This window comes from Semicossyphus pulcher, unplaced genomic scaffold, assembly GCF_022749685.1.
Source record: "Semicossyphus pulcher isolate SPU_LCO1_2020_fin unplaced genomic scaffold, fSemPul1.0.p SCAF_22, whole genome shotgun sequence".
Lineage (NCBI taxonomy): Eukaryota > Metazoa > Chordata > Actinopteri > Labriformes > Labridae > Semicossyphus > Semicossyphus pulcher.
Window position 1 is genome coordinate 8,111,791 of NW_027211696.1, and position 22,372 is coordinate 8,134,162.

Below are 22,372 nucleotides of genomic sequence, written 5' to 3' on the forward strand. Positions count from 1 at the left end.
CATTTAATCAAGTATGCAGCAGCCCATTATTTTATCGGTTAATTATATTGCCGGATATCGGCGTGTTGGCCGATATCCGATAGTCCTTTGTTTTTAGCCAATATCAGCCGATACCGATAACGTGCCGATAATATCGTGCATCCCTACAATAAGGTAATGAATGTGTAAAAACAATGAATTAAATGCAGAGGAAATGGTTTATTTCCATGATAAACATTAGACTGGACATCATTTTTAACAAAATGTAAAAAAAAGTGCATTACACATGAACATTGGCAATGTACAGTACAGTACACAAAAGGTAACAAAAGAACAATAACAAAATCCCAGGTAGGTTTTTCATGTTCAACATTTTCCACTCGTCTCCACCTCACATGCTTTGGGGCAGACTTGTGCTCTATGAATACACTCTATAAATGCCTGGACCCCCCATTAAACTGCATTATGTCTTAATGTCCTTCCACACAAAGTCCTCCATGTCCTGCTCTTTAATAGGATTGTCATTTTGATGCCTGCTGTCTGGGAATAATGCAATAAAAAAATTCAATCATAACCATATTGAATAGAGCCCGAAGACATTTGCCTAAATTAGAGATCTTCATTTTTTGCTGTGGTACAAACACGAGAACTTAATTATGAGTCTTCAATACACAGTAGCATTATCAGTGCTTTTCTTAATATCGACCACATCTGCAAGCTTATGTACTCAATAGCAAATTGTAGAGAAAACTATATACAGACTGGTAAATTTCTTCATGTTTTAATGTAAATGATAGTTCTCATTCCAGCAGGTAAGGCTCTTTAGCCAGCTATTGAACCAATACAGTGTACCACAATACCAAACAAATACCATATCATTATAGGCTATTGATAAATGGAAGTCCATCAAGTATGCGCGTATCAGGGTAGAGGAGGCTGCTGTGCATGAACATGTGTGTGTTTGCATACATTATATTATGTGCCGAGTTATACATAGCAAAGGAGCATGGTTATTATTGGGAGCGGGAGGGGGGGGGGGGGTAGTAATGTACAAAAAGCCAGACCATCAACACACTCACAGAAATTTTGCAAAGCCTGTGATGCTTTATGATGGAGCTAAGGCCAAGGTTAAGGCACTTAAATACAAAAACAAGTTCAAAACATGGAGCAAAGAGCCAAACGTAGTGCTGTGGTCTGTGAACGCTAATAGAAGGATCGAGTGCTTAACACAAACAGGGATCAGACCCACCAGTCAGGATCGCCAACATACCGAGAACAACTTGTCTAAGTAAGAAGTGTTCATATGTTAAAGGAATAGTTAAGCATTTTGAAAAGTATGCGTTTTGCTTTGTTGCTGAGAGATAACAACGTTGAAACCACGCCCATTTTAAAGCTACAGCATGTAAGCTAACATTAGCATAAATCGACCCAATAGCACCTTTAATGCTCACAATTACAAGTGTAAAAAAACACTTGTTGCACTAAAGGTGTTCGTTGGTGGATTGTGTTGCCTTTAGCCAGAGCAGCTGTATACTAGTTTCGCGTCTGCTAAGCTAAGCTAACAAGGTTCTGTTCACTCTCGGCAACAAAACAAATGCCTGTTTCCCAAAACATTAAACAATTCCTTAAATTTGTCTTAAGCAAGATTCAAACTTTGTAACATTTCATAATTCTTACACTTTCAACATTTATTAACTCGTGGTAATTTTTTATAATGGCTCCATTTCAACAACTTTAAGTGCTGTTTGTTACGTCATGCTCAAAGGGCCACGTGAGGGGAAAGAACAGGTTAAAGGCAAAACCAAATTACTTAAATCTAACTAGCGGAGCAAACCTGCAGCTCCCTGGTGTTCAGTTAAGGGAGGAGAAGAAAGAGGATGCATTGTTGTTTGTCAAAGTATCAACTAATCTAACCAAAAGAAAAATCTACAAAAATACACAAAAAACCCCAAAGTTAAAGAGGATTCAATCAATTGCATTCATCCTTTGCACAGTTTTCATTTCTTCCGAAGCACTCAGGCCTTTAAACACAGTTTCAACACTCGCATGTGCTTTTCCTGCAATACAAACAGGCATCATTCAGTACCATTCAGCACACCCAGCGTGCCAAACACAGTAAGAACACAACATCAACCAAACAGAAGAACACCCTGTGGCACAGCAACTTTGGAATAGGTGGTACGAGTGAAACGAAACATGCCTCAAGCTGTCTGAACATGTGTCATAAACAAATAAGGAAAAGTAGCAGATTGTGTGGGTGCTGGGGTTTGTAGTTTTCTAGGTACTTGTTCTGCATTTGAAATAAAGGGAATCTAGTGCTTAAATCAATTTTCACACTGAATATAGAAACATTTCATTTGGTAATTTGAAGTTTTTTTTCACTAAAACTTGCACATGTACAAGGATGGAAACTCCACTGCAAAGTAGATTTTATATTTCTCTTTTTCCTGCTTTATTGTTCTCAATTTAATTCTTTACACACAGCTTTAGCACTGAAATACCTTTGTAGGATGTGTGAATGGATACTAAAGTTGTGCTCAAGTGCTGAGTATGATTAGTGTGCCTATGTAAATGTTGTAGGATAGAAAGGTAGTCTTCTTGTTTTGTAACATGTAAGTGACTCGGGGGAGACTCGTAAGATAAATCACTGGGAACGGAAGCAAGAAAAGTGTTCAATATATCTATATAAGGAAACTGTGTTAAGGGTATTAACTGGACTTGGCATTGTGATATGGCTTTGTTTACATCAGGAGTGATCTGACCGAGGTTCATAAATGAGGTTCAATTCATTCAAATGGATTAATCCTCCATCGCGCCTTTGTGTTCCCTCCACTGTCCTCCAGTATTTCAGAAAAATAAAAAGCCGACTCGTAATATGTTTTCCGTCTAAGCTTGTGAGGATATGTTTCGTAATACTGCAAGTCATGCGTGGGCTAAAGTGAGCGCTTTAACTACATGATTACATTACGTTTAATGGAGGAGGTCGAGTGAACTCACTGAGCAGAGACAACAAAACAGTCTTTGACCAAAACAGTCTGAGATGCTTGTTGTACGAGGTACGACGCTTTACAAAGAGGCATAAAAAAAGGCTCACAGATGCTCGCGTCCTTTTTTTTTTTTTTTTTTAAAAAACATGATGATGCTTTCACATGAAATGCCCAAAAGCAGCTGCAGCGGGGGGAAATATCAGTGAGGGTAATTGAGGATCCAGTTATCAGCGTTAACATGAGGAAATACTGAATGCAATCGAACTGCAAACATTCACTGAGCTCCTTCATGAAGACTGTTGAAGAGTTGGATTGGAAAACAAACAGTACACTGACAGAAGCGATGTTACTTCAGGTATTTTTCTTCCCATCAACACCGGAGCGCTAGCTAGAGCTTTATCAGAGGTTAGAAACCACCACTGTCCTCCTGTAGAGGGAATATGCAAAACATGTCTGTTGAGGGCAGCGTAATGTCTCCACTGGGCTGCAGGGAATAGTGATGATCCTGTATGTGGTGAAAGTCTGTCAGTCCTTACCTGTACGCTCAAAACAACAAGCTTTACCTGGATCTTTACGCCAGAAGACAATGACAGTATGAGCTGTTGCAGCTTGTTACAGTGCAGCTATGAGGCCAGGACATGACAGCACAGGTCAAGGCAGAGCTTTGTTTCTGGTACAGCACCGCAGCAGCAGTCATCTAAAAAGGCCCCACCATAGTGTACGTGGCGGAGGCAGTGGTAAACCCCCTCCTCCATCTTATCCATGCTCTGGACGATGTATTAAGGCAGGGGCCCCACTAGAGCTGACCCTCCATGGACAAATTTGGCAGCTTCTCGAGCCGCTCCGCCCTCTGCTGTATCAGTTCCAGACCAAATCCCATCCCCAGTCCTGGCATTTGAAGCTGGAACTCCACCGCACCACCTGCTGTAGTCTCACTGATAGCCCCCGTCCCCTCCCTCGATATCTGTTCTCCCATGTCCTGCGCCTGAGGTTCGTCCATGTCCTCTGAGCTGCGGTCAAGAGGCGTGTCCTCACAGCTCATGGGTGACAAAGGTTTCTGTCGGATGGTTTGCGGGACACCGGGGACGCAGGTGGCACAGCGGTACAGATGACTACAGGGCTGGACAAAGTTAGGCGGGACGACCGAAAGGGCTTGTAGAGGCTGCAGGATTGGAGTGGAAGAAAAATGGGTCCCGGGCGGGTCTATGCATATGGTGGGGACGGTGCAGTGGCGGGAGGGGTTAAGGCGATGAGAACGGCCTCCTGCTGAGCGGTCACAGCGTCGTCCTTGTGGTAGACGCAGGCAGTCTTTACAGGACTGGTAGGAGGGCTTCACTTTTAAAGGGTTTCCTGTGCTAGCGCTGTCCTAAATGGGGCAAAAGTGAGAAAACAGGGGATGGTCAGTGGCATAAGGATTATTTTAAATGCTACTAATATTAACAAAAACAAATCAGCACTTTTAAAGAGCCAAGCTATATTTTTCAACTCACGTCAAAAGCTGCAGGGCAGCTGCGCTTAGCGGCTAAGCGGTTGCTGTTGTTGGTGTTCAGGTTAGCGAGGCCTATCCGACTCTCCTCCGTCCTCTCCGCCTCCTTCCCATCTGAATTCCCAGGTGTTTGAGCCAAGGCCGCCATCTCCGCTTCCTCTTTCTTGGCCTCCTCCTCGTCCTCTTCCTCCAGAGTACTGAACTCCAGCCTCAGTCTCATGTCCTCCATGGGATCGAGGCGCCCGCACGTCTGAGCTGCCGTGCCCTCGCCTGGCAGGGCTAAGTGTGCCATAGGGAAACCCTCATCCTCCAGCAGGGCGTCCCTCTCCACGTCTTCAATCTCAATGAACACCCTCTCCATACCCAGCAGAGGGGGGCCCCGCACAGGGGTGGAGGGCTCGCTGTCGAGCGCAGAGTCCGACAGACGTCTGAAGTAATAGTTGTAGTTGAGAGAGTCGAGGGGCTCCATCTCCAGACCCATACCCCTGCAGGGAGATGCCCCGCAGCCTCCCCAGGCCTCCTCCCCTCTGAGCACCGGTGTCTCCTCCCCTCCAGTGCTGGGACCCGAGGCTTGTAAATCATCAGACCCCTCCTCGTCTGTGTCCGGCCTCCACAGCTTGTTGTGGCGCTGTTTACTGTCAAGGCGACATACACAAAATAACTCAAACTTCACATAGCACCATTACTTTTTATAATGCCAGTAGCATGTCTGTGATGGCTACTTATTCAATCCATCAATCAATTCTTATAAAATTGCACAAAAAAAACACAGCCCCCCAGATTAACTGGCTGTAAAAGAACAAACAGATGACTGCAGGTAGCTCAGCAAAGTGCAGACCTGAGTGAAACTGTAGACCTGCTTACCTTGCGTCCAGGATCCCCTCGTATTCTGCCAGCTGCCTCATGAAGGCAGCGTTCGGCTGAGCTATGCTCCGTTTCTGCTTGACAAAGTTGTAGGCTTTCTCCAGAGACCAGCCGTACTCCTTCATTGCATAGGCAATAACTGTGGAGGCGGACCGGCTCACCCCCATCTTACAGTGCACCAGGCACTTTGAATTGTTCTTCCTGTTGCACAGAAACAACGTACATGTCGTTATAAGGACATCTAGTTGGTGACAGTTTGGACAGTGAAGCATTCATTCATTCATTTTTATTTATACAAACATCAGGTTTACATACTTTGACAGTTACATAGCAACCAGACTGCACCCTTTCAGCTCTCCCTCTCTATGTTACCGGCACAACTCACAGGTGTGTCTTCCATTTAGATGTCCTAATCAGAGCAGCAGTACTACACAGAAAAGACTTAAAAATGATGTCTAATGCTCGCACAGTGTCTTTGACGTGTTCTCTGTACAATCCATTATCACAGCCCCCTCCCCTTTCTGTCCAAAGCACCTGAAAAGCAGCAGCTCACTGATGTACCTTCACATGCATTGTCTTACTTGGCTTTGACGATAAAGTTGTAGGTCTCGTTCCAGTGCGCCAGCAGGTCGGTGGCCTCCTCGTCGTACACGCGCACGTTGTGATAAGAGAAGAGCCCGGGGAAGAAGTTGTCGATCTCTCTGGTAACATTCAGGATGTAACCCACCCTACATTTAAACATAAAACACTTTTAAATACTGCTTTATTAAATATATTTGGTGCTTTAACAGTGTCACATTATCTAAATTGTTTATTCTGTAGTAAAATACTTTAATTAATAAGAGCTGAAACAAATCACCCAAACACAGCTACAGTTAATCTATCAGGGAGCATAAAATCTCAAATCATAAAATGCTTTAAAAGGGAAAAATATAAATATCTACCTTTTATTTATTAATCCTGAACGAGGATTAAAATTCAGGATTAAATCATGAAAAAATGATATGTGAATATCAGCTCACCCACAGTCACGAAGTTCCTCCAGGTTGGAAGCGTTCCACTCAGAGCCCTGCAGAGGCGACAACACAGAAATATATTCTGAATAACTGTTTAGAGCTTATTTGAAGTGTATTTCAATGAGGTGAGTATAAACCACAGGGAGAAAGTAGCATCAGTGGGGCAGAAAAAAGATGATATAAAGTGTATGATGTAGAAACATTTGAGTGTAGCTTAAAGTAATCGATCTTACCAGGTACACGTGGTCAAAGATAAGTGTGGCCTTGTCCATCTGACCCAGGATCAGCAGCATCTCGTTGTCGATGAACTCTTTGTACTCTTTGAGGTTACAGCTCATATGCTGCTCCAGCTCGATACGGATCTGAGGACGAGGACAGAGCTCTTTACTTTTCCAAAACAACAGCAGAGCATTACAAAGAACTGGATCTTCACTGCAGATTATACAACAGTTAGATCCGACCAAGCAATCTGATTGGACGAGAAGCATTCCATGAGTGCTGATATAGAGAACAACATCACTGGGACTTTTTACTCTTTGTATCACTCCGCCTCAGCCAGGTGTCCTGAATACTGTTAATTAATGTTACAGCAGACTGTGTGTGTCTACATTAATCAGGCTGGTGCCTCTGAATCACACAGCAGACTCTTATTTCACTGGTTGATGATACATTAAAACAAACGTACAAATGTACATGATAAAAATAGCTGATCTGTAGTAACCTGTAGACACAGAGTGCAGGGGAATGTTTGGGTTGCTTAGCAACAACAGTCCGGTTTCAGTTAAGTTGTGGAAGTAGTTGAGTTGGTGGAGCAAAAAATCTGTTGTTGATTATTACTGATTACTAATATTTGCCGCTTGTATAACTGTTGTATAAAAGCAATATCACACTCGAGGATGTGACGTTATACTGAGCCATGCTGATATTCAAACTACCTGAAAACTCTCCCCTTATAAACACTGGATTCTACACATTCACATGCATTTGGCCAGAATGCATTAACCTAAGGTCTATGCTTAACAGGCTTGTAACTGTACAGTTAATAACTGTTGCATTAGTTGTGTATTTTTCCGTTGTTGACGTGTCGCAGGATGAGGCACGAACCTCTTTGGATGTGATGTTCTCCAGGTCTTGAAACGTCATGATGGTGCGTAGCTTGGCTTTAATGAGACTCTCTGTTCTCTCTCGCTCAGTCGGCCTGCACATAATGAGTCAATGCATCAGTGCTGCTGTCTGAAAATTAGCATAACAGTGTAACATGTTCCCACAGCTGAAAACAAAGGGCTGGCACAAAGGGACAACAGCTGGTTCCCAAAGCATTGAAATCTATCCCATGACTAAGTACGTTGTACGAACAGCCGGCATTTTAGAAATCAGCTGAAATGATAATAACATGACGTTGGGGGTAATTTGAATGCATTGTATTACTATTTAATGTGAGCAAACTGTGATTTAAGTGGCAGCAGGCTGCAGGGCCTCACCTGTCGACGAACATGGTGGGCGAGTCGGGCCGGGTGGTCTCAAGGTCGGTCATAGCGTTCCACTCATTGAGGCAGCTTTGCTCGGAGGTGATGCAGCTCTCATAGAAGGCCATCCACGTGAGAGCAATGCCCCCTGGGAAGTAGTTGAACCGGCGTGACACCTCGCATGCTTTGTGGAGGACCTGAAGGGCAGACCTGCAGAGGCACAGAGACAAAGGCTTTACCAACAAAGTGAGATGCATGACAAACTAACACTTTGGAGAAAATAACTATCTGTTTATTTGTAGTTCTGATATCTAACCAGAAGGTGGCAAGACTGTCACAAACATATGAACAAACAGTAATGTCTGTAATTATATATATTTTTTCCAAACACAGAGACAAGCTTATCGGGCTCTATGTCTGTGTGCTGTTTGTATATTTGCTGTATTCAGTTAAATAGTTGGATGGCAGAAAGCGCAGTCACACAAAGGCAGGAGAAATGTCTACACACCTTTAAACACTGTCGTACTTATTGCATTTTACATATTCATTAAATAATAAATATATGTTTGACTAATTTGTAAGAAGATGACAGAAATAGTACTTGAAATTAATAATTGTATTCTAATTTATGGATATGATTAGAATGACATTTAATTGATCATACTGCACTGATACAAAAGGCAACCATAAGCCCAACGAATTCTGACTGTAGTGTTACCCTGTGTATTTGGGCATACAGAATCCCTGATTGCAAGTGCGCCCGATCAAAGCAAGTCCACTCAAAGGGCTTGATTTTCCCTCTTACAGGTTATTCAAAGTGTCTGACAACATTATGTAGAGCAGTGGTTCTCAAAGTGGGGGTCCCTGAACCGTAGCCTGGGGGTCCACCAAATAATTACAATAAATTTATAACAAATTATAAAGTTGTGCTGTATCATTAAAAACTGCATGTCCACAGATGAGGTACCATTTGCGTCAATGAAACAAGCATATTGTGTCCATTACTCCCGCCCACGTTAGCTGTGGACCAATAGAAACTGACATCATTGTGACACATCTCGTCATGAATCACTCAACTCACTCAGGTCCCAACGATTCGTTCCTGCGGCTGTTAATTTTCTGAAAGCTTTTAAGATCGATTACTTGAAAAGTATAAATGCTGTCAAGTTGAGTCCGCAAGCAGTTTGAATAAAAAGGCCCTCTGTTTTAAAGTAAGTGGCATTAACATGAGTCAAATTGAAATGTGTTTCTGTTTATCACTATGAAACAGGCCGGAAATAGTTGATAAGTTTTACAATACAAATAGTTCCAATGGCATCTAAAAGTGCAAATGGTAGTAAGCATATGCTTATGATATATGTTGATTTATGGGTTAGTTTGTTGGTGTCAATGTGTTGTGTCTTTAGAACACAATAGTCTCAGAATATTACAAGCAAACTAGCTGTTCGAGGCAGTTCTGTTTCTGCAAGGTAAAAATACTGGTTTTGTCAATGGAGTCTGGTGGCTTTGAAGAGATCAATGTACCAGCTGATTCTGCTTTAAAAAGGCACATTACCTTTACAAAACAATCTGTAGCAATCCTTTATTGTAATTTGATTAACAAAAAGAGCCTGTCAGAGAGCCTACAGCCTGTTTTGTGGTTGCCAGCTGAGTCAATCTACAAGAGAAATTCTTTTTCATTTTAATCCCAGGTAAACACGAAGGATCCACTCACCACATGGCCTGCACGGATACAGGCTTGAAGACATGTGACCGCCCCGCCGTGTTCACACTGAAGCCGCTGGTGAGGAAGAGGAGGAGGAGGAGAAGGGAGGTCAGTTTAAGAGTCTGGATGGAGATGATGAGGAGCAGTCAGAGGGATGTAAACACAGACTGGACACGGCTCGTTCATGGGACTATTCAGGACACACGGACCAGTGGAACATTCCTCCAGCGTACAGAGACAGAGTTAACAGGTCAGCAAGAACAGTTCTCACACACACACACAGAAAAATGTATGTAGTTCCCTCCTCTGCCGCTGGGGGGCAGTAAGACTTAAAGGCAGAGCAGCTGAAGGCCTGACTGAAACTCTTCACATTTCCTGGTGTGTTTAAAAAGAAGAGAAAATCTTTGTTCCTTTTATATTCAGATTATTTATATATTAATTATTATTATAATTATTATAATTATTATATCTTTTTATGACAGGACAAAGTGAAACTTACCCATCTCCATCTAAGTGTATGTTGGTGTCGCTCCACAGGGGCAGCACCATCCCAATAGAACAATCCTTACTGTAAGTCACAAAGATTTCAGAGGACATTTTCAAATCTAATGCTTATTTAAGCTGAACTAAATGTGAGGCTGCAGAGAGATTAATTACCTGTCCTTGTCTGTGAAGTCCATTCCCAGGACGATATTCTCCTCTGTGTCTTGATGGCCGCTGGTGTAGATAACGACCATGTAGCGCACTCGCTCTGACCATCCGCTCTCTAACCGCACAGCCTGTGGAATAAAAGCAAAGCACGCAACAATAAGATCCAGCATTTAGTCCTGCTGACTGCATGATGTCCCTTAAACCTGAGATTAAACAGACCGACTGTCAGGAAATAACACCATACACACGTCACTCAATCCTATCCTAGGGGTTACGATCACACATGACAGTTAGTTACCCTACGCACTCATGACGGCAGTACTGATAAAAAAATATACAAAACTACTTTAAATCAATGGTTTCAGTCGTTTTGATGTTTGGATGGAGTCTTATACAACAAACAATATTAAGTGTGTTACACGCTTGGGTGGGTGTCCAAAGAGGATTCATTCACAAATTTATGACTTTAGAAATTCTTTAATTTGCTAGTTTATTCTTGCAAATTTGTCACTTTTTTCTGGCAAATTTATGACTTTAATCTCTGAGTTTTTTCCAAGTGGCAACCACTGCTGTGTAAATTGCAAAAAACTGCAGTTCCTCAAGTGGTCACTTGCGAAATAACATTATGGCAGATGGGACAATGCCAATTTTTACAGCAGAAATAAATATGTTTACAGCCTGGTACAAAAAACGGTTTTGTTATAAATAGCTAATTTTATTTTTCATACTGTACGGGGGTGATTTTTTTTTTTATAACACACCTGTTTTAATTATTTTAAGCCTAAAATTATAGGAGCCGAGTCACCGAACTTAACTTCGTCTTGTTTGTGTGTAGTTTGGGGATTTTTTCATTCAAAATTTGGACAAATAATCTGGCTTGCTGTGTGATTCATGGAACTTTCTGGCTGTGCAAGAAGTATGTGCTCCAGCTTTTCAGCGGACCGTAGTGATGAGAAGATCGGTTATTTTAAGTTTCCCGATACGTGTCGTTCACTCGCTACTATCTCACCAGGTGAGCGAGCAGCGAGTCCGCTACTTCTTTAGTCTGATAAATAAAACGCCTTCACCACCACAAACAGAATCTCCTCCTAGGAAAGTTAAACTAGCTCATTCACAGGCTAATGGATCAACCACAGACACAGACTGTAAACCAACATGGCGGCGGACATATTTTTTCTCATATTCGTCTTCTCCTCCAGCTGTATTTTTTTTAAATTTTTTTTAATTTATTTTTTTTTACAATGGCCCTGATACGGCGTAGTAAATGTGTATGTATTATACTGACCAGTTTGATGCGATCTTCAGACCGGAGGATCTTAAACATGACCTGCAGGTGCTGAGGTAAATCACCTGAAAGGGAAACACACATTCATTTTAGACACATAGCTCCAGATCATCATGACTTTAATCCTTGACAGGCTTCACTACAGTATGAATTCTTCAGAAATTCTGACAATTTTCAAACAACTGATCATTTAGTTTCCTGTGTTCCTTATTCATTGTTGGCTGTCTCTTCTAGTGGAAGAAATGTGTGAGGAGATTACTCTCAATCAAGACAAATCTAAACCCTGTGACTTAGAAACCAACTGCATACTCTGCTTTTGTCCTCATCTGACTTCGCACTCAACACGGATGGCAGATTAGAAACTTGTAAGCAGCGAGCAACTATAAAAGAAGCCCTTTGATGGATGTTCAAACCCTTACACAACGTTTTATTTTTAGATGGTGCACGATTAGGCCACGTTTAACGTCACTTTGATGTGCAGAACAACGCCAGCATGAGTGTGTAGTAACACTCAGCTAAATCTGTTGCAGCCAATAAAAAGAGAGTAACTCACGCTGGATCAGCTTAAAAAAAGCTGTAGTACTTTGGGCAAAACATGCTGAGAGCTGGAGGTAAAAGCTCAGGGTGGTTACAGGAAGGAGGCAAAAATATGTGTCTTTTTCTGATCATAATAAGTTCTTGTTTCAAGTCCGTGCTTTAAATCGAGAATTACTTTCTTTGAGGAAACTTCGAGCAAACTACCTGAAGCTGGATCTAGTTTGATTGATTACTCAGGATCCCTGGAGTTCAGCGGTTAGTCACCTCAGGTCACACCGAGCTCAACGCCTCCCAACAAGTTTTAGAGCAAACAGACAAACCCACAGAGAGAAGAGCCCCCTCAGCAAATACAGTTTTCCTTTTGTCTGGAGCTCGTTTGTGCCAAAAGAACAAGAAACAAAGCTCCTTCTGTGTGTGTTTGTTCCTACCTGCATGTTTGTGGTGGGTCGGGGTCTTCGGTCCCTGTGCGCTGCCGCCCTGCTGGAGGAAGAGAGCGGCTCCTTTGACCATGAAGAAGCTCTCGCTGAGGCTGGGAAAAGCAGAGTCGGGAGATAAATGTAGGCCTTACAACAGCTATTAAAGAGTCATCATATCTGTGATTATTCTATTGTTTCTTTTTCTGTTATTCAAAAAGTGTTTTAGAACAGAAAAGTGTGAAAAGAGACCGGGGAATATCTAACATTACTGCTTTCATTAGCAACTTGGGAAGATTTTCCTGGTCCCCTCATCTCTTAAGTTTTACCTTACACAACCCTAACACTCCAGAACCCATCTTATTTTTAGCTGTAGCCTGATTGGACAGCTTGTTGTTTCCATGTTTTCTACATTTTTACGTTATTTCTAAAGTCGTAACTTCCTGTCTCAAAATCGACCCTTAAATCCTCAGCTCATCCGGATAACTGATGAATCCTTATTCCCACATACTTGAACAAAACTACTGTCCCAACCTTTGAAATGTAGCTTGTCGAGAAGCCATTCTTACATAGGCCTATAACACAGATGTAATATTTTCACATCGTCATAGAAACATAGGTGAAGGACATACACAGTATTTGAGTGGGTAAGGTTGACATGATGCAATTATATATTATATAATTACATATATATTATATGGGCCCTTTTTTTACCTCCTGTATTTATTTAGTTGGAATTAACTGTCTTTTTGTCAAGTAGATACACGTACAACACATCCATTGGCTTTATGATTGTTAAACTAAGCAACAAATGAGCCGTTATTATCAGTATACGTCCAGATGTTCAGTAGGTAACATTATTAAATCAAATGTTTTGTCATATCTGCTCAAACTGTCACTTTAAATATGCAGTAGTACATGAGAGAGATCATCTGTGAAAAAAATCATGTTCCTCTGGCTCCTCCTACTGCTCCTTATGGCACTTGCAAGAATCCACCCCTCCTGAACCACAACAACCAATCAGAGTCGAGCAGTCTCTCAGGCTGCTGTCAATCACACGCTGCGCAGCGCCACACCTCCGCGCATGCTCACACGGCTCAATTTCTTCAGTGTGCGTAGTGTCAGCCGGTTTGTGTCCACAAAGGCTTAAAAACAACCACCGGGAATGAAAAACTGCCCATCTCTCCACTGCAAACTACAGGTTACACTATAAAGACTGAAGAAGAGAAATGAGGAAAGCAAGCTAAAAAGAAAGAGTTTGACCGAGACAGAAACAAAATGAGAGTAAACATTGGAGCCCATTTCCGAGGTGGAGAGAGCTACTGGACCTGAAAGGCTTATAAAGCGATGCTGAGTTAGACAGTTCTGCTCCACAGGTAATTACCCCAGCTTCATTTCTGCTGTATTTGTTTCGCATTGCCCGTGGCGGTTCCTGTGAAGCTGTGTTACATTGGTGTTGCAGTCGGGCTAACATTAGCTTGTTCCTGCTGCTGCTGTATCATTGTTTCATGGCGGAGTGGCTGAAAATATCTTTGTGTGTGATATCTTGGCAGTGTGACCGTTTCGGACTTTCTCCTGATAGTTCTGTGTGCCTGTGCTCTCACGGATAAATGTTCTCACTGCTTAGTGGGCACTGTTTTTTCCACAGTTTCTGTTAGCTAATTAAGTGCTGGTGGTTTGCAGATTAGAATTAGCTGTAGATTACCGTTCACAGCGAAACCACTGATTTCCGCTGGTTTGATGCTTATCTGCTTGATAGTGTTGTCAGTGTAAAAAACGGCTGTGGTTATTGTAGTTTCACGTTTTTACCTGTGTTTCCGCTATGTTGTATACCTGGCTTCATCAGTTGCCTGGTTACTAGCCTGTGCGCGCATGACAGCTTTCTCTGCGGGGAGGGCTTGGGAGGCAGGACTGCTTATCGAGTCCTCACTGGTTCATTGAGCACCACAGAAGACTCAGCAGAGTCCTGATGCAGTCACTATTCCACCGCATGTTTTTATTCCATGATGAACGGACTCTACATGTCTGACTTGCCTGTCCTCTAGTGAATCGAGCTTTACACACATGACCATCCATATGTACTACTCCCCTTCCTGTCCCACCTGTGTTACACGCAGCACCTCGGGGTCCTGACTTTGTTATTTAGCTGCAGCGAGCAGGAGGAGAGCTTTAGCGTCTTTTCTCACACTGAACAGAGTACGGCTTTGTATTAAGAACACCACACTCATTCCCTGCTCAACCAACACACACAAAGCCTGGTATGACTGAGTGGGACCACCACAAGGCCTTTTGTTACAGCTGCACTGCCATGTGATATCATTGTTTCTTTTCAAATTTACTCAGAAGACATGATTTGGAGATAACTTGAATAAATGTTAGCAAAAAAACTGAACGAATTAATAAATTCAAGCTTAAAGAAAGCAACTTGTTTTAGATAAATTATCATGTGACTGTAACAAACAACAAGCAGAGAGTGTAATGTTAGTCAAAGCTATTAAAATGTCAGAAATCATAGTTTTTCCAACATATAAAGGTTTATTTTCTAATCACACTGACATCGGAGGGAAACCCGGTATTAGCTGATAATTAGGTATCAGTCTAGGTATCAAATTTGGTATCTTAAAACGATTCTCTAACTACAAAAAACATTTTTTAATCATACTAGTATCGGAGGGGTTCTTCGTATCGGCCATAGACTGTATAAAAAGATGGACGACATGACAGCTCCCTAAAAGTAGACCAAAACATCTCGAGCGCCCCCTGCTGACTGGCTGCAGTATAGGTCATAAAGCCCGCCTCCTCCATGTTAACAGATGGGACATGGGTCAATCTATAAAATCAAAATACACGCCAAATAAATGTTTCTCAAACATAGTTTCTCTCATTATAGTTAGTTCTTGTGAACTGTGCTGATTAACATCCAAGTGTTCATTTTTCTGACAAGTTTAGTTTTAATTAGTTATTTGATGCTGTAAAAAGGATGATTGACAGCTCTGTTGACAAATACGGCTCCTGCAGCCAATCTGTTCCAGATTAGCAGAGTAGTGGACGAACGGCGAGATGTTTTTCGGCAAGTTAAGTGTGTGTTTTGGTAAGCGGAAGTGTCTACGGCGGCGCCACCCGCTGATCTCTACTGCGCAGACTCTGGCTCCAAGTGATGTCACCATCGCAGGATGGCAGCGCCCATCACAGGGGCTATTTTGGCATCACTTTCGAACAATGAGAGCAGATGGAGATGCGTCGTCCATCTACATATATACAGTCATTGGTATCGGCCAATACTAAAGTCAAGGTATCTTAATTTGTTCTGATTATGATACCAGTATCAGTATTGGCCTCGAATACAGCCTTAAATCCAGTATCGGGTATCATCACGTCTGCCAGCCAATGCACTGATCCGATACCAAAACCATTAGCCCCAAAAAATCAAGAGGTTTCAAATAAATTGTCATGCGACAATTACAAAAAACAACTGGTTTCGCTAGCAAAATATCAGAAATCTGTGTTTTTTTAAAAATTATTTTATGTATATTTTTTAATCACACTAGTAACGGAGGGGTTCTTGGTACCAGCTAATACTAAAGACCAGGTATCGGTATCAGAAATGAAAAAATATTGGACTATATTTAACTACAAAATCCTCTCTTTGAATTTTGATAATGATACCAGTATCAGTATCGGCCTCCGATACAGACAATAACAAAAAAAACAACTGTGAGACAACAAGAGAGTGTACTTTTACCAATATTATGAAGACTTTTTAAACACACTGGTATTGGAGGGCTCCTCGGTATCGGGCCAGGTATCAGTATTGGAAACAAAAGAATATCGGACTATCTCTAACTACAAAAATATCCTTCCAGCCACTAAATGGCATTAATAACACTGTGACATCATCATGATGTATTAAACTTTGACACTGTGAGAACTTACATGCGACAGAGCTCCCTCCGAGTCAGAGCAGCTTCCTCCACAAAGTGAGGCAGCACGGTGAACACGGCTTCAGGGGAATGTTTCACAACCAGATGCATCCTGCTATTACTATAAAATATCCTTAAAAACTTTTCAATTTAGTCTCCTCTTATTAACGTCTTTCCATCCATCTTCTACACCTGTGTATTCGTGTCCATACTCGGGGGACTGAAGCCTCTCCTAGCAGCACGTTTCAGTCAAACGTCTCCTTGCACGGTCCTGGTTCGTCCTCTTTCCTCTCACAGCTTTCCTCTCGTCTCTGTCCTGGATTCTGCTCGTCCTCGCTGCTCTGTCCTCTCAGCCTCTGCTCCCTATCTCCTCTTCACAGCTCCTGCAATCAGCTCTCCCTGCGCAACACTCGGCCACAATACCATCATTCATGCGAGTGCTGGGAGGCGTTGGAAATGCTACTTGGCGTCAATCTCAACTCTGACATGCAGAATTCTAAATTAAGACCCTGTGCTGATGAATTACTGAGCCGTAGAAACATGTTGCTCATTGAGACAATCGCGACATGACATGACTGTTTCAACTGTGAATGACCCACGCACACACACACTCACTGACACACACGGTGAGAACAAAGGCAGAGTTTGTGCCAGAGCTTTGCTGACATAAATCATGACTTCTGTGACGTCGGTGGATCAAAGAAAAGCTTTGTTAGCGTGCAGAAACAACAGCTTATTTACTCGCTGTTATGTAAGTGAGTAAAGGAAACATTTAAAAAACGCGTCAGGATAAATCAGCTGGACTCTCAGCAGGTTTTTCTGCTTGACAACTGTGAGAAAGTAAAGGCCTTCAGAGAAAATAAACGGCCTTACTGATTCTGTATGAGAGCAGAATTCGCTGGTGATTTTCAGGACGTGGGACAAGACAATTTGACATCACTACTCCTAACCGGCCACTAGGGGGCAGATATGATCAACAACTGCTTCAATTTGGAATAATCCTTTCGCTATGGACAATATTCCCCACCGCTATGTACAACCAATGACTGTATATAGATGGACAAAGTGTCTCCATATCCTCTTGTAAAAAAAATGGAGCCAAAATACCCCAGGAAGCAGACTCTGGAGTCTACGCAGTAGAGATCGGCAAAACATTTAACCTGCAGAAAAAACTGTGTGTCAGCGTGTTTAACAGCAGAACAGCTTCTAGTGTTGGTCTGAAGCAGACGATCACAGGTATGGAAACTTCAGTGACTGTAGTGATCGTCTCCTCTCACCGTTCCTCCTCTACTCTGAATCATGATGATCAGAACAGAGCTGTCAATCATCCTTTTACAGCATCAAATAACTAATTAAAAATAAACTTGTCAGAGAAATGAACGCTTGTACATAAATCAGCATCATAAGAACTAACTATAATGACAGAAACCATGTTCAATATGATGTGTATTTTGATTTTATAGTTTGACTCATGTCCCATCTGTTAACAGGGAGGAGGCGGGCTTTATGACCTATACTGCAGCCAGTCAGCAGGGGGCGTTCCAGATGTTTTGGCTTCACTTTTAGGGAGCTGTCATGTCGTCCATCTTTTTATACAGTCTCTGGTAAAAAACGTGTTGGAAATGTACTACAAAATAAATGTGCGTTTCCTTGTCGATTCTTGTGTATCAATCAGGGTTTCCGTTATCCGGTAATCGCCGTTTTTTTTACCGGTAAAATCTGTTGAAGTCCGACATAACTTCAGGAATATGCTTAACCAGCCACCGGAACCATTGTTGGTCATTTTAAAAAAAAGATTTACCGGTGAGGCAGGTCAGCAGCACCAGACCCTCTCATCGATGCCACAAGCACTCTCGCTATGGAGGCTTGAATTTCGCCACGGCCTGCGAAGTCCTCATCAGGGATTTCAGTGAACTATATCCAGATTCATATATATATTTATTAATATTAGTATTTATAACGAACTGCACTCCCTCAGAGAGAGAGAGAGAGCGAGAGAGTGTGGACGGTGCGGACGCAGCTCAAAAAGGGGTTATTTGAGCATGAGACATGTTGCGCTGTATAAATTTCAGTTTAGTGAAGTTATTTAAGCTGAGTGCACCAGCTGGGCGTACTCCTAGGTGTTACGTTACGTCCGACTTAGAGCTGAAAGTTACTAAAGACTTTAAATAACACCCTGTGCATCAGTAAGCCCTGTTTGTGTTTCACCTGGGTGTATCTTTTACGCTTAGGATGGAGCAGGCGTCAGTTTAGAAAGTCAGACTTCACGGTAACACAAATGGTAAAAGTAACGGTCACAAAACTTAAAAGAAAAACACAGTGGCAGCACGTCTTGTTGTTTTACAGGGTAAATAAAAGGGCATTAAAACGAGAGAGTCATCCGTGATCGGACAGTAAGTTGATCGAGAGGTTTCCTTTTGTCAGACAAGTCCTGTTTGAATTCATTAAAGAGCTCTCCCCTCACTGACAGCATTGTGTCGGACAGAAACGCGGAGCTGTCCCCGCCCTGCAGGTGCTGATTGAGCTCAGAACAGACAGAGGGAGACATGATAAATGTACATCGGACAGCGGCATGTTTGATTATTTATGTTTCCTCATTTCACTATCCACTAAATGTTTTTTTCTTTACGTTTGTTATCCCTATCTTCTTTCCATCATTTGATGAGAGACGTTAGCAGGTGGAGACGTGTGTTGCTTGGGAACAATCACCGCTTTTTCTTTTTCACAGAGTTTTCGAGGCTTGCTGCACTCGGGATGAAATCCAATCAAGAAGTTGGTCGTAGCTAAGTCGGACATTACTATATCTAGTATATATAGATGAGAGTCCTTATTTACAGTGACGAGTGACGGCTGTCTCATGCATGACTCCTCCACAGGTACCATATATTAATTTTTTGACAAAAGTATTGTAGGGACAATTCAGTAATTTCCCTATTTTACGCCCTTGATATAGCCTGCCTATCAACTGTTTTTAAGCTAAATAAATGCAGATAATATTTGACAGACTGGTCTCAATTCAGGGGCTGCATCCTTCGAAGGACACGGTCTATGGAGGCTGAGTCATTTGTAGCCTGCGTAGACCGCTAAGGCTGAACTGAAATGAGACGGCCTGGTCTATGGAGGATTTCTTGTCTGCATCACCAGCTGTTCCTGCCCTTACCCTTGCGTCATCAAATGTGGCTCCTGTCACCTAGCAACAGGTAGCTAGCTGGCTATCTAGCTGTCAAAACTAACGCCACATAACTTATTTAAAAGATAGTTTGTTTAAAGCCCCGTTTTTTTTAACATTTGTATCTCTAGCTATTCGAGTTGAAACCAAAAACTTTTACATTTAAAGTGTATTCCTCAGCCGTTTAAGAGTCCGCACATCTTGTTTGAATTGGCGCGCAATGAATCTTGGGATACATTTGGCCAAGAAGGATAAAGTGGATGGATACTTCGTGGCCCGGGAAAAGGTGGAGGTATTGGTCGGCCGCATGAATAGGGACACAGCTTTTGGTTTCAACTGACAATCACGCTGATGATTTCTACCCCAACTGCAAAGATCGCCACTGTGGGAAACACATCACAATTGTGACAGAAAAGACAACAAAACAGAGATCTAGTCATCTCGTATAGTGCCAAACTCGAATGAGACTAACCTGCAAATTGTCTCCTGTTCATTCTACTACTGTCACAATCTACACCCCAATCCCTAACCTCCACCAAAATGCCCCCAAACTTTAACTGAACACTGGGAGCTACAGCTCAAAATGTTCACCAACAGAACTGTTGTTAAGATGGTTCGGTTAAAATCCTGAAGCACTGTTTCCAACCATCCTGATACTGACCAAAGTGTGTCTGCTGGTATTTCCCCTTGTTGCTACAACAGAGTGGGCTCATCCAGGGTCAGGAAGCCCACTGACCACAGTTATACATTCCACAGAGTCAGAAACACTAAACATCTGCGTTGAGGCCTCCAAACACTTGACTTTTTAAACAACAAGATCTTACCTCTGATTGTTTTTCCGGTCATCATCGCTTCCAAAATCCTGAAAGACAAAAAGAAAGCGGAGATATAAAGACTGCCACAGTAATGGGTTGTGTAACAGCAGCAGTGTCTGTTGTTTTTTTTAGACTGGATTAGCGAAGAGAGACCACTTCACTGTGAACTGCTAAGTCTCGTTTGGGTCATCTGGCAGCTGGGATTCATGATGTCTGCTGCAAAAACATTTGAATGTGTATTTGTGAAAGCTAAAGAGCCGCATGGGCGGAACACATTCAACACCTGACTGGGCCTTAATACATTTAAACATCACACCCAACCACTTTTGAGTCCCTCTGGCTGTATTGCACAGAGTGATATTAAAAACCCAACTTCTCATCAGAGGAGGAATGTCGCTGCTTATTTTTGTGCCAAAGCTCAGTCAGCCTTTCAGAGCGCGTAATCCACTCCTAAAACTAGAAAGTAGAGCACTAACCCTGATGCTATGATTTCACTGGGCGCTGCTCCACATTTGAATGTTTGACTTTGTTTGCTGCAAAGTTTTGTTAGCCTTAAACTCAGCAAAGTAACTTCTTATTCTCGGGGGCTGAAGCTGATGGAAGATACACTCTTTTTTCTCCAATGTGATGTAAATTATTGGACCAGTCTATCAATTAAATATTGACTGATAAGATGCTTGTGTGAGGTGTAAATGGGGGTTCAATTCAAGCAAGGAGCCTAGTGGAGTTGCTCACATTTCTCACTGATTGTTTCCCCCATGACATCACCCAGGGAGTGTTTTTCTCAGATTTCTACAAGTTCGTGAACGCCTCACTTTACTGTCCTGGGGCACAAATCTAAAAAAAAAAAAAAAAATGATGTAATTCCCCTTTAAAGTCTCCTCCCAAACGTTACGTCTGCATTACTGTAAATAAAAACCCAATAACGAGGAGGGAGGACAACCTGAGTGTCACGCAGCAAATGTTGTGTAGCAGCAAAATGAGCACTTTGTTCTTACAGCTAAACCCAGCAGCCTCCCCCTCCCCCCGGGCAGGATTTTGTTTACAAATCCGCAGCCACAAACAACTCTCTGCTGGAAACAAAGCAACAATAAATCAAGTTTTTAACCCACGCAAAAATGACGGAAGTCTAGTTAACCCTTCCTGTCATAGAACATGTACTTATACGAGCTACTGTCCTCAAACCGCGCACACAAAGACACCTCCCCGGCTTTCCCACCTACCTCCCCCGCGCTGCTGTTGGTCGTGCTGGCCGAGGATGCTGCACTCGGGGTGGGGGAGCGCTGCAGAGTCACCAGGGCCATGGTCGCTGTGCTGCAGCTTTGGAGGGCAGCAGAGGAGGAGGAGAGGAGAAGGGAGGGGAGGAGGAGGATGTGGGAAGATGCGCGGCTGAGATTGTCTCTGTCACCGGGGAGAAAATGCCTAGTCAGACTCTCATCCAGCAGCACCTGACTCCTCAGTCCACCGGTCCACGGGGCTCCCTTTCGGTCCTGCTCCGTCCGTCCTCTGCCGTTCCCGGAGTCCTCATGAGCGGGAAGACATAAGATATTTCCTCCGTTTGTAGCGAGTCAGCATAGGCAGCGGAGCCCGCGGATTCATCCCTGGTGCGCCGACAGACAAACAAAACACGGTGCAGGTTGCAAGCGGGGCAGAAATGACATGCAGCTTTGCCGGACGCCTGTGATTGGCTGGCCTAGTTCGCGTGCGCGCTGTCATTGGGCCAATGTTGTCAAGGTGACTGGCCAGACTAGGAACTCCCGAATACAAATGATGAAATAATTTTCTGCTCGTGTTTTGAAACGCAGCGGGGTGGATATAATGTTGAGTAAGGCATCAATTATATTCATAGTCTATTAATCTGCTCATAATCTGTTTGTCTATATGGCCTGACGTCAGAAAACAGTTGAAAACCGCCTTCAAAATCTGGTTGAATCCTACATTGTGCCACTTATGTATCGTTTTAGCCAAACCCAACATACATTTTCAATAAACTACAATGATAAGACAATAAAAACGGATCATTTTCACATTTGAGAAGAATGTTTGGATTTTTATCATACCATTTAGTTTTCTGTCTAT

At 42.7% G+C, this 22,372-nt stretch overlaps 1 protein-coding gene across 1 annotated transcript; it reads right to left on the bottom strand.

Moving 5' to 3' along the window:
- Positions 1 to 178: 178 nt before the first annotated feature.
- ssh1b (slingshot protein phosphatase 1b) lies at positions 179 to 21,631 on the bottom strand. The gene is made up of 15 exons (XM_069672972.1): positions 21,517 to 21,631; positions 20,303 to 20,340; positions 12,405 to 12,505; positions 11,440 to 11,504; positions 10,161 to 10,282; positions 10,003 to 10,071; positions 9,513 to 9,578; positions 7,814 to 8,008; positions 7,437 to 7,530; positions 6,566 to 6,694; positions 6,339 to 6,385; positions 5,898 to 6,044; positions 5,317 to 5,517; positions 4,457 to 5,087; positions 179 to 4,332 (listed from the first exon to the last, which is right to left on the bottom strand). Exons 1-15 carry the CDS (start codon positions 21,595 to 21,597, stop codon positions 3,763 to 3,765), a joined length of 2,556 nt encoding a protein of 851 aa, XP_069529073.1. The 5' UTR covers positions 21,598 to 21,631; the 3' UTR covers positions 179 to 3,762.
- Positions 21,632 to 22,372: the final 741 nt, after the last annotated feature.

Excerpts from the sequence above, each read along its gene's own strand:
- ssh1b (XM_069672972.1), bottom strand. The coding sequence starts at position 21,597 with ATGGCCCTGGTGACTCTGCAGCGCTCCCCCACCCCGAGTGCAGCATCC. Across the intron at positions 20,341-21,516 it reads CCAACAGCAGCGCGGGGGAG|GATTTTGGAAGCGATGATGA; the intron begins GTAGGTGGGAAA and ends TTTGTCTTTCAG. Across the intron at positions 11,505-12,404 it reads GACCCACCACAAACATGCAG|GTGATTTACCTCAGCACCTG; the intron begins GTAGGAACAAAC and ends TTTCCCTTTCAG.